Below are 13133 nucleotides of genomic sequence, written 5' to 3'. Positions count from 1 at the left end.
TTCCCCATTCAGCATTTTGAATCTACCTTTCCTCCCATCAGGCTTGCCAAGTTTCCGTTGAGAAATCTTGAGCTGGTCTTATGGTTTGTTCATGGTAGGTGAAATACTTCTTCCACATTGCTGCTTTTAAGATTTTGTCATTCTCATCATCGTTTGCAAACTTGATTCCAAGATGTCTTGGTGCTGGCCTCCTTTTGGTGATTTTAATGGAGTTCTGTGCCTCCTGAGTCTGTAGGTCTGTTTCCTTCAACTGATTAGGGATGCCTTCTGCTACTGTTCCCTGAAATAACTTCTCTAACCCCCTTTCTCATCGTCTTCTGTGACCCCTGTAATATAAATGTTATCACTTTTGATGGAGCCCCTGATTTCCTAAGTCTATTACATGTTGCCTAAGTCTCCTCTCTCTGTCTGTCTGTCTGTCTCACTCTCTCCACCTTAAGCTTCACTATTTTCCATTATTTTGTTTTCAAGGTCACTAATTTGCTGCTCTAATTCCCCCAACCTGCTGTTCATTGAATCAATGTGTTTCTCATCTCATTTATTGCATTCTGCATCTCTCATCCTTTGTTAAGCCTCTTGTCTCTGTGTTAAGAGTCTCACTGTTGTTGTCTTTTCACAAGCCCAGTGAGTATCCATAATGTAGTTCCTTCAGTTTACTATTGAGAATGTTACTGACAAAGGTTTCACTTAGAACTCTGGCTGTGGCCATAACTTGTTCTTTCATTATGGATAAAATCTTCCATCTTGGCATTTTGTCTAAGTCTCTGGCACCCTCTGTATGTTAAAACATTCAGTTATGTCTCCTGCTCTTTCGTTGTGGCCAGTGGTCTGCTGAGGCTCTCCTTCCAGGGTTTGGACCCTGTCCTCAATGGATTGAGTTTTAACTAGTTATGCTGTGGGCTGCTTGTGAGATGAGACCTGACATCACCTCCACCAGAACTGAGGCCCTACAGAACTGTGTGGTCATGTGAGGTGTGGGAAACAGCTTAAGCAAATCTCTTGGGGAGGGGCAGCCTTGCTGGGATTGAGTCAGGCTTGACTGAGATGGGCAGTCCCACCAGAGGATAGGGGCTTGGGGCTTGTTGTAAGTAAGGCAGACAGCCAGTGTCCCCGCTGTGCCCTTTCTCTCAGGGTGCTCTGTGTTCCTGCTGAGGAGGATGGGAAGGAAATGGAACGAGCCAGCTCATTTGTTGCCATCATGCACCTCATTGAAGGGCCACTAGGATATCAAATAATCTCACTCATGTGTGCCCCAAGTGCTCTTCACATTGCTGTTTCCATGCTGTCTACCCTCAGGTTGTGGGCCTACCTTCTGTTCAGGAGCAGTGCAGAGCCCTCTAGAATCTTTCCCAGCCAAGCTTGCTGATCTTGAAAACTCGAGGCTTGAAGCCACACTGCTTGCAAGAACACAAAAAATGCAGGCCTTCTCATTTTCCAAGACAATGACACTAGGGAAATATTCTCCTTGTGCATTCTCCTTTGGGCTCCACTCTCCTACCCTTCTCCACAACCACTGCTCCCTGCTTTCAGCAGCACTATAATCTGTTGCTTCCCCAGCCAAATCTCTATACTTCCTACAATCTTCGATGTGCCTCTTCTCTCTCATTAGCTGAGTAGTTCCTCTGTCAGTCTTAAGGTTACTTTTTGGGATACTTAGGATAGCTTGGTGGTTATCTACATGTGTGTGGGTGGGATGTGATGAGGGTAGGATACTCCTAGTCTGTCACGATACTATTTTCTTTTTCTCTGAAGAATCCCTATTTTTTTTTTATTTTAAATTATTTTATTGGAGAAAGAGAGTTTGTGCAACTAGGGAGAGGGGCACAAGGAGGCAGAGACTCTCAAGCAAGCTCCATGCGGTGTGGAGTCTGAGGCAGGGCTTGATTCCATGACCTTGGGATCATGACCTGAGCCAAAATCAGCAGTCAGACACTCCACCAACGAATCAGCCAGGTGCCCCTGAAGAATCCTCATTTTGAAAAACTTATTAAAACTCAAACAAATTTTACAAAATTGGAGATTACAAAACCAACACACAAAAATTCATTCTTTATACACAACAAAGAACAATTCCCCCAAAGATATAATTACAGTTACATTATCGTCACAAAGAATAAACTGCTTAAGACTTAAAATAATGTTAGAGGTCAAAACTAGTGAAAAGAAAACTATAAAATATTGTGAAGAATCGAAAGAAGTAAGTGAAAACACATCCATGTTCTTACATTGGAATACATCAAATTATCCAACTGTCAGTATACTCTAAATGATCTACTGGTTTCTTGCCCCCTCCATCAAATTCCCAATGACATTTTTGGCAGAAAGATCACAACCAAATGGAACATTCACATGGATATTACAGGATAATATATAACCACAATAATCTTGAAACATAAAGAGTACTCTGGTGGCACCAAACTTCCTGATTTGCAGCATACTAGAAAATCATTTATCAAAATAATATACTACAGAAGAAAACAGAGGCATGCAATAATGAAAAAGTGATGGTGACCTACACGTGCACTTCAATGTCAATGTGTATGAAAACAAACAGAGCATCTTCTTAAAACTCACATTTTGATTTGGATTTTTAGGTGGGGCCTGAGTTTCTACATTTCTCACAAGCCTGAAACTCATGCCAACATCTTCACTTCAAGAGCCACGCTTCTATATTCCAAGAAAAAAAAAAAAAAGAAGAAGAAGAAATCACGGAGGACTTTGAACTTGAAGAATAATGAGCAAATTACTACTCCTCATATCATGAACAGAAACAACCATTCTCCTTGAACACTTACTACACAGTACAGACCATTCTAACAGTTTTGCATAAATTCACCCACCAATCCCAGTAACTTATAAGAACACTAGTATTGTTTTTCATCTTTCAAAAGAATATGTGGCACAATTGCAGTAATAGTATAGTATGTGTCTTTATCCAGATGATCTGACTTAATTCACCTAAGAGAAACACACCAACCATTATACAGAGATCATCCTATAAGAAGGTTCACAGAAAGTTTCAATATGACAATGGTAATGCAAATATGATAAAACCACAAAACTGAGTAACATAAAACGAAAAGTGAGGATACCACATAAATTACGAATATTACAAATTGAATACAAAAGAATAAAAGTGATAGAATAAAATGTTTACTCTCCTTAAAACTAAGAAATGTTTTCAATGACATAAAGCTTATATATCTATTGGTGGAGAAGGGTTTGGTGACTTGCTAACACCACAAATATACACACTCACAAATAGAAATAGGTATTGTTTTTGAGTCTTTTATAGCATTGAAAGTCTAGGTCTCAATTCTCTTTTGTGCTGGATTACATTTTACAATTTGAAGGCATTTGAACATATATGATGCATATTTTCTTTTTCTGGAGCAACAGAAAAGAGATAAGGAAGAGTATATATGGGTCACACCGGCAGAATACAATGGAAATTTACAGGACTGAGCCCTGATTCACAATCTCTACTTCAAACAGCAATTCCTACAGCACACATAGGAGAAATCCTTCATTCCAAAGCAGACAAGAAACAAAGAGAAATGAAGGAGGAAGCTTCCAGAATAAATGAGATGATTATGCATATCTTCCCATAAAGATACTTAATGATAACAGAGAAAATATATCCACCTTCTAGTGGAGGGATCCAGCATAGAGCACACAGGAAATAAGGAACCTGTAATGGGTCACATTGGGATCAAGTGCCTAACATTCTTCAAAGGACACATATGACAGCTGTGAAATAAACGTCCAGAACAAATATGTAATCAGTGTCTACATGCCAACATGAAAATATCCATTTTATTCAAATATCAAGCCAATAAAGCATGGCAAACAATTCAAATGATCATCTTAGAGAGACTCCTGGAGGAAGAAGAGGGAACACGTAACTAAATTATATCAGGAAAACTCTGCACGACCAACAGGTCAACCCAAATGATCTACCTCATACCTCATGAGGTGCATGCCATGTCAGAATTTCGATCTAATGAATCAGAAATGAATCTCATGAAGAACCCTCAGAAAGTAAAAACGTTTATGACAAAGACACAGGAATTTGCTATTATACAAGAAAAAAAGTTGGAAATGATGAAGTTACTAAGAAATAATGTAACCATTGAGACTTCATTACAGATTGTGAGTTCTAAGTTCTCAATGTTCTAGTTCCCCTGTGGCATTAATGTTGGTAGGAATGCGAGAATACACATAGACTAGTTCACCATTGAGGAATGGAACACATAGAGTGGAAATTTCTTATCGTTCATAAGAAAAATGAACTTCTGAAGTGAAACAGAGGATGAGATTTTCTCATTTTAGAAAGTGCTTTTTTATCTGATGAAAGTACTCAATCTCAGTGTTGTACGATGAAGATGAAAGCCTCAGTGGGGTGCCTGGCTGGCTCAGTTTGTTGAGCATCCGACTTCAGCTCAGGTCATGATCTCATGATCTGTGAGTTTGAACCCCACGTCAGGCTCTGTGGTGACAGCTCAGAGCCTGGAGCCTGCTTCTGATTCTGTGCCCCTCTCTCTCTGTCCCTCCCCCACAATGGCTCTGTCTCCCTCTCTCTCTTGCTCAAAAATAAATTAACATAAAAATTTTTTATATCCATAATTTTTAATTCAGTTGTTTGTTCATGTAAATAACAGACAGTTACTGCAGTTTCTACTCAGATGGAATATATATGTTCTATTGAACACCTGAGTGCTCTCCTAACTATCATGCTCTGTGAAAGACAGAATGAATACTGGAGCTAAACATTCCACGTGTAAATAATTACTTCAAAAATTATAACAATCCTCCAGTTCTAAATGAATTTTTAAATGCATCCTTCTTTAGGGCATGTCTTTTTCAGAAAATCATTTAAAAAATCTGTAATTTATTTTCTTATCAATAATGAAAATTTTTTTATAGTAGCAGATTAGCTTACAAAAGAAGCTTAATATACTGTGACTTGCTGAACAAAAGACAAATATATGTTTTATTTTTCTTTGGTAATATGAATATTAAGTATTAGTTTAACATAATTGTAAAGGAAACAAATTATATTCATTTTTAACTTTTTTGAACATACATTATTTGGAAAATAACTATTGTTACGTGTGAAATAAATTGGAACCATATTTAATAAAATGCACATTTATATTTTAAAATTAATAAGGACTTAATTTGGTGTAAAATTTGAAAATAAAACAGATTGTAGTTCGGAACAATTTGCCACAGGAAGTTTCATGATTAAATATAAAAAAAATAACATATCCTTTCTCTAAAATACACAATGAAAAAGAAAATGTATAAAACAAAACAAAATGCATAAAAACATTTATAGGTAAGTGATATAGAAAATAAACTCTATAATTTGAAAAATCATCACATATACCAGGCATCACAGTAGAATTCACAAATGCTAGAAGTCATTTCAATAAAGAAAAGAAAACCAATTAGTTTTTCCTTGGCAAAGTCCCAGTAAGTATACAGACTTCACACTTTCTGAGGCTTTCATTGATCCCCTACCACACTCCTTTTTATTCTGTGTTTCCACTCCTTCCAAAAAACAAGAAATCAATGCGGAAACATGCACCAAGCATTACAGCTTTCATTTTCACATCAAGGTCTAAAGGGAACTGGATACCAAAGTTGTCAGCATCCGTAAATGCCTCTCTCACAAAACCAGTCCACTGCTTGGAAATCTTGCCAACTATAGTTTCTTCATCAAAAGATTTAATCTCAAAATCAACATCTGCACAACAGCTGCACACAACACATGGACCAATAATTTTTAGTACATCCTCTCTCCTCTCATTTTGAATTGTAAACCTTGGCAGGCATGGATGCCAGGTCTGAGTAACATAACCTACAGGTACACGAGGAGGAGCGTGGACTTCAATCTCCTGAAGGCAGCAGGGGCAACAACAGCTGTCACACCTTAGTGGTCTCTCCAGAGTTATAACTTCTTGGCCCATATTATCGATAATCCTCATGGTAAAAGGCCGAGAAGCCCCACAGCAATTCCGGGTACAGCAGTCTGTATCCTCTACTGCAAAGTAAATCTGTCCAAAGCTGTTCTTAATTTCATATTTGTTATTAGTTTCAAAACCTGTTATGACTTCCAGAAGCTCAATTTGCTGACAAACCAGTATCTGATCTATCTGACTTAAATATTCCAATCTGGGTGGACAGCCTGATGGAGGTGGTGGTGCTGGCATCCAGGGTACCCCTTCAGGTCCACCTGGCTGATTATACACAGGCTGGTGTTGGACAGGAAACCCTACTGGGCCAGCACCTGAATAACCAGCTGGTGGAATTGAGTAGCCAGCCTGGGGGCCAGGATAGCCAGCCTGGGGGCCAGGGTAGCCAACCTGGGGCCAGGGTAGCCAGTATGTCCTGGAGGTCCTTGGAGTGTTGCTGAAGGATATTGAGTAGGATACTCAGATGGTAAATTCATTCCTGGGTGAGGAGCATTCAGTTGTCTGTTTTGCTTTTCCATGATTTATAGAGTTCTGGGGCTACAGGTGCTCTACACTGCCGAGAACCCTAACATAAAAATTTAAGAAAAGAATTAAAGCCTCAGTAGCATTGGAAAGCATAAACCAGAAATCACATGATCCCTGTCCCCAATGTTCCTGCGATTTGGGCACCAAACACAGTATGTCCACCACTACCCTGACACCCGTCTCACAGGAGGCAAAACAGAAATTGGCAATGGCTTAGGATAGAATATCTCAGAAATATGGAGAATTCCCCAGGCCCCTCAATGCAATGGAGAAGCTCTAAGACTTTGGAGACCATCAAACTCCAAGGGGGCGGTCTCCTGGCACTCACTGTGGAGATGATGGACCATCACTGGAACAGAAGAAAGAATCCTTAGAGAATGTAAGAGCATGATGTGTTGGATAGCTGATGTCCTGCCATGAGAGGGACAGACATAATACTAGGCTTCTCAAACTAATTTCCTTTCAAGGAGAGCTACTCCCACCACATTTTAAGGTCTAGTTCACCCTGTTTACATTTCACTTTTGTCATCTTTTCATTCATGCCCAGCAACCTAGGGGTGAGGCTACAGTCTTCTTTCTCTTCACATTCCAGAGCTCCCTCTTTTGTTCTAAAAAATAAAATAAAATAAAATAAAATAACCAGGTCTGGATTTGACACAGTGACACTTGGTTATCAGAAAAAAAAAGGAATGTAACTATTTCTCAGATTCTACCTTTCAACCCAATATTGTGCTCAGTACACAAGAGAGGACAGTGCAGAATTCTAGAAAATGATTTCCCAAATGCTGTGGCCCAACAGCCCCTTTAGTACACTCAACAGGAATTTCCAGTGTTCACATCATAACCTCACTTCCAAGTACTACCACTACAGGAAGGAGTAGCAGTTGGGAGCATGCATATGTGGGCAGTACCAATTTATGCCACTCAATGTTTACAATTACCACTCATCTATAGATGATGATGCTCTTACCAAACCTTAGAGAAGGGGAATCTACAGCTGAAAAGGACACCTCAGGAAGATATTTCTCTGTATCTACAAACCCCTACTTCTTTCCCTGACTGCAGGGATCTGAATCCCAGTCATGCAAAGAGGATGTTTCCAAGAGACAGTCTTCAAAGGAAGGAACAAACCCCTGAGTGTGGTTTGGGAAGTCTGGAAGGAGTTATCCTCACCCAAGAAGAGGAGGTGTCCATAGGTCCCTAACATCACATCCCTGTACATTTCTCACTGACTCTGGTTCAGGCATCCCCACTCGTCCTGGGAGAATTCTATGGCCACATCCCTGAAGGTCAGAAGTCCCCGCAACAAATGCCACAGTTACCAAGTAGCCATAGGCAGCATTCATAATGGTACCTAAGATGCAAGAGGGAGTTAATGTCACCAGCTGGACCCCAAGACCTGACCTTCACTGCTTACTTGTTGGTACCCACTGCCCTTAGTCCCTCATTTTATTTCACTTCTTCTTTCAACCTTATCTGTTACTTCAGGCAACAACACCCCAGGGCCATCGTCTCCTGTGATGGAAACAGAAGGTTTACAACAAAAGGTAATGTCTTCTGAGAAAGAGCTTATACCCACCTTGTCTGAGCTCATCCCCTGACTCACTCCTAAGCACGTGGACAGTGGTGCCAACCAAGGGAATAAGATTGTTACCATGACCTCATTATAATACTGAACTCTCCAGCCAAGGGAAAGCACAAACCTCATTTACTATGTAACATCTAGAGTATGTATAGAAGGGTTTGCTTTAAAAAAGAAAAAATTCGAATGTGTATTTATTTTTGAGAGAGAGACAGACAGAGCATGAGCAGGGGAAGGACAGAGAGGGAGACATAGAATCAGAAGCAGGCTCAAGTCTTTTGAGTTGTCAGCACAAAGCCCAATGCAGAGATCGAACTCACAAACCGCAAGATTTTGAGCACACAGCCTGCAAGATCATGACCTGAGCTGAAGTCGGATGCTCAGCCAACCGAGCCACCCAGGCACCCCTGTATACAACTGTTTTCTTCAGGCCAAAATGGTGGCATGAAACCAACAGCAAGTCTTGCTATTAAACTAAGTAAGCTTTTTTTCTATTGGGGAAACCTCTCCTTATCCCTTCTTACCCCCTCCTTTTTTTTTTTTTTTTTTTGTCTTTAAGGAACCAAGTCCCACACTGGAAATATGATGACAAAGGCTGGCAACACAAACACACTTCCTGTTGAAACCTATGGATCGTGTATTTCCCTATAACCCCCCCACCCCCACCCCCAGCCCCTTCTTCTGGGTGGGCTTGCAAGATTGAAGGCTTTAACCTGCTTCAGCCTCTTCTGCCTGGGAAAACAATAAAGCTCTTATTCCTCTTTTCCCAAACTCTGTCTTCACGTTATATTTTAGCTCTGAAGAACAGAAATCAGTTTTTAACAGCAGAAAGAATGTGTACGAGAAGACAATATTTTTCTTCATCTGTTCTCTGTTCTTTGGCCAGCCTATCAATTAAACTGACATAAGGCATGGTCACAAGAGAAAAAAAATAATTTCTTAGTTATGAAAAACTGAAAGATGATGAGACTCAAAGTCAGGCAGTTGATACTTATATACCATTTTGAATTAAGGAGAAGGGGATAGGGATTTACATCTCAAAAAGTAGGAAGTACATTCAAAGAGAAAGGAAAGAGCAAAAGTTATACAACATATGTTTGCCCTGCCAGGCAGGTAACTCTTTATAAAATGTTCATCGTGGGTGCACCTGAATGGCTGAGTCAGTTAAGTGTCCCTCCTTGGCTTAGGTCATGAACTAAGTTGGTTAGTTTGAGTCCCACATCGGGCTCTCTGCTGTCAGCAAAGGGCCCACTTCAGATCCTCTGTCTCCCTATCTGCTCCAACCCTGCTCGTTCTCTCTCTGTCTCTCTCTCAAAATAAATCAATAAACTTTACAATAAATAAAAATTAAAGTTTCATCTTTGCTGTTAGCTCCTTCCTGGTAGAGATCCTTCATCTAATTTATTCTTGGTATATGTATCAGCCTCAGAAAAGAAGGACATTTTTCCATTGCCAGCAACTTAGAGGTTGCTAGAGGATATTTTGTTAAGTTAAATAAGCCACATGCAGAAAAATATATACTGTATGAAATCACATACACGCAAATCTTAAAAATGGCAAAATTATTAAAGATTAGCAAGTTTGTTGCCAGGGGCTGAGGATGGGAGAAATGTTTAGATGTTGGACAACTGGCAAAAAGCACTAGTAATGCAGGATGTGTGAGCAGTGAATGTTTACACCTCGGTGAGTGTGCTTAATACTAGTGTATTGTACCCTTGAGATTTGCTAAGAGAGGCTATCAGAAGTGTTCTCAAGACACACGCGTACACAAACACATATTAACAATGGGAGATGAGGGATATGTTTATTGGATAGATTGTGGTAATGACTTTGTAAGCAGGACCCAAGGGTACAGGAGCACCTGGTTCCAGTGGCCCCAGACCCAGTTCTGCCACTCATGGCTGTCCAAATCAAAGGGCAAGACAGAGGACTTTTGCTGCCTCAATTTTGACCTCAAACTTGCTCACTGGTTTCCTTCCAGCTTGTCTCCTGGCTCAGGAGGAAGACCCTGAGGACGAAGTATCCCTCAGGGGAACTGGAACTACCCCTCAAGCCTCAAAGACTGTCCTGAGCCAGAAAGACCCTACCCTAGACTGACTCGTAGACAATGACAGACTTCATTGTCTACCTGCAGGTCCTGACTCCTTTTGCCCCTCCACCCACCTCTCCCCTTTTCCCTTCCATACACCTGGAAGTGTATCCAGCACTTTGGAGACAGTCCTTGAGACGTTATTCAGCCATCTTTGCAGTGTCAGCCTCCCTGAAATAACTACCTCTCGTGTTTCACCACCTCTCATCTCTCTGCCTTTGGATTTTGTCAGTGGCAAGTGGCTAAACCTGGTCTGCGTGGGTCCCCCAGAGAAGGCAAGAACAGCAGTGGGATGATTGGTGATAAAACAAGAAGGAGATTTTTTTCACGGAGGCCAACACTGAGAAGAGAGGTGACCAACAACTCAAACACTGTCCCCAACCTGCTGAAAATCCTTCCAGGTTTATATAAAGAAAATGTAGGACGAAGGGTGGTGGTACAGGCAGGTGGTGAAGGCCAGGCCAATCATTGCGTTGCTGTCAGGCAGGTAGGGTCCTGCTGGCTCAGGGCAGTCCCTATTGCTGGAGGGGGTAGTTTCCTTCCTCATCCTGGGATGCTTTGCCTGCTGGGGCTTCTTCCTGAGCTAAATGCTGACCTGGAAAAAAGAATGGAATCAGTTAGAAAGTACAGACAAGGTCAAAAGAGAGACAGTTGAAGGCACTGCTGGGTCTTCTTTCCATTTCACAAAGTCTATGTATATATTTACTTTTTAAAACTTGACTGACCTCTAGATGTTCAGAAATGGGAAACAGGGTGATGAATGGGTTGGCTCCTGAAACTCCCATGGAGCAAGAATGTCATATCCCCTTTTGGGGGTGTCAGAATTCCTGTCCCTTTCCGGTTGTTCAGGCTGAACTAAGAAATTGACATGAGACTGGGTGGCTCAGTTGGTTGAGGGTCTCTTGATTTTGTTTATGAGATCAGGGTTTGTGAGATCAAGCCCCACATCAGACTCTGCTCTGACAGCACAGAGCCTGTTTGGGATTCTCTTTGTCCCTCTCTCTCTGCCCCTCCCTGGTTCTCACTTGCTCTCTCTCTCTCTCTCTGTCTCCCATTCTCTCTCTCTCAAAATCAATAAACTAACATTTTTAAGAAAATTGAGACTGGCAAAGACTATCCTTGTAACCTGTTTCTTTTCAAAAGAGTCAATTGACATCAAAGCTCAATATAGACCAAGTGAACTTCAGCACATCTATCCATTTCAGTTCCTCAGCCTGGAAATGTCTATTCATTATTGACTACCACCAGCTTTCTTTTTATATGTATCAGCTGACACATCCACCTGCATTTTCTTCTGTCCCAGGCAGTTCACTATTACAATTATAACTGAAAATACTTAAACATGCTAACGGATTTCCTTGAGTATTTCATCTGTCAAGACATCAACATTTCTCCTAGGATACAAGACACAATGTTCACCACTTGGTCTCTAATGCCTGCATTCCCTAAATCCTAGCTTTCCCTACAGCTTCACCTGTAGTCAGTTGCATTACAGTTCAGAAACAATTTCCTTTACCTCTGTTTCTTGAAGGACCTTCTAACCTTTAAACTGTCTTTGTGCAACAGTCTTCAAACTCCGCACCCAGAAATATTGGGAAACTATAATGTCTCATATTGAAGATACACATTCAAAGATAATTTCAAGTGTTTCTTCATTATTACAGGGAAAACTGTTATATTACTGCTAAGACTCTGGCCTTATTGCTGGAACCATTAACAACATAATTGTTAATAACAAGCTGCTTATATGATAATTATGAAAGGTTTCATTTTATGCATGTAATTTATTATTTTTTACTAGATAGATTACATTTTTTCTTAGTTTATTTTAATTAATTTATTTTGAGAGAGAGAGACTTCCAGCACAAGAAGGGGAGGGGACAGGGAAGGGAAGACTGAATCCCAAGCAGTCTTCACGTCATCAGTGCACAGCCTGATTGGGGCTGAACCTCAAACCGTGAAATCACCTTAGCCAAGATCAAAACTCAGAGGCTTAACCGCTTGGGCCACCCAGGATTCCCTAGAATACATTACTTTATTCACAATTTTACTTACAACATCACTGACATGTAATTGGCATAACATTCTGGGAGGCATGAATATATAAATGACTGACAGGAAGAACAACAGACTACATTTTTCTCATGAGATGGGGGAGTTTGGGTATAAAGGTTACAAAGATGCTCCCTAGGACAAGGATGCTTGGGGTAGCTGTTATTTCAGGAGACAATCTACTTGTGGTACTACTCCTATCAATAGGTTGGCCCCTCAGCTTGCACATGCAAAGCAGGAAAACCATAAATGAGTCCTAAACACAAAATATCTGAGGTGTGAGGAACATCATCCTGTCTAGAGGATGTGAGAGTCTGCAAAAGAAGTCTTAGGAAATTTAGGAAGAGTAAAATCATACAAGTATCTTATTTTGGCCACCATGGACAGAAACTAAGTTATTCTTTGCTTTTAATGTGTATTTATTTGAGCGATAGAGAGTGAACAAGTGTGAGTGGTGGAGGGGGAGAGAGGCTCCATACTCACTGTGGAGCCCCATGTGGAGCTTGACCCATGCCCATGAGATCAAGACCTGAGCAAAATCAAGAGTTAGACACCTCACCAAGTGAGGCTCCCAAACATCTCCAATTCCATTTTTAGTTATTTTAAAACCTCATCTACTGTTCTCCTGAATGGCTCCTGCACCACTTTGCATTCCCACCTACAGTGCAACAGGGTTCCCCTTCTCTTCATCCTCTCCAACACCTGTGGTTTCTTGTGTTGTCAATTTTACCCATTCTGACATATCTCATCAGTGGAAAGTGATATCTCATTTGTGTTTCCCTGGTGATGAGTGATGTTGAGCATCTTTTCATGTGTCTGTTAGCCATCTGCCTATCTTTCTCCCAAAAGTGTCTATTCATGTCTTCTGCCCATTTCTTAACTGGGTTGCTTGTTTTTTTGGGTG

At 40.8% G+C, this 13133-nt stretch overlaps 1 protein-coding gene across 1 annotated transcript; it reads right to left on the bottom strand.

Moving 5' to 3' along the window:
* Positions 1–5537: 5537 nt before the first annotated feature.
* LOC102970143 (phospholipid scramblase 1-like) lies at positions 5538–6499 on the bottom strand. The gene is made up of 2 exons (XM_042967979.1): positions 6368–6499; positions 5538–6329 (listed from the first exon to the last, which is right to left on the bottom strand). Exons 1-2 carry the CDS (start codon positions 6497–6499, stop codon positions 5538–5540), a joined length of 924 nt encoding a protein of 307 aa, XP_042823913.1.
* Positions 6500–13133: the final 6634 nt, after the last annotated feature.

The sequence above is a fragment of the Panthera tigris genome, chromosome E2, assembly GCF_018350195.1.
Source record: "Panthera tigris isolate Pti1 chromosome E2, P.tigris_Pti1_mat1.1, whole genome shotgun sequence".
Classification (NCBI taxonomy): Eukaryota; Metazoa; Chordata; class Mammalia; order Carnivora; family Felidae; genus Panthera; species Panthera tigris.
Note: the sequence above shows the minus strand (reverse complement) of the source record. Positions and strands in the feature narration are given on the sequence as shown.

Bases quoted from the DNA above. Each gene is read 5' to 3' on its own strand.
- LOC102970143 (XM_042967979.1), bottom strand. From the start codon at position 6,499: ATGGAAAAGCAAAACAGACAACTGAATGCTCCTCACCCAGGAATGAAT. The intron at 6,330-6,367 runs GCTACCCTGGCC...CCTGGCCCCCAG, and splicing joins GCTACCCTGGCCCCAGGTTG to GCTGGCTACTCAATTCCACC.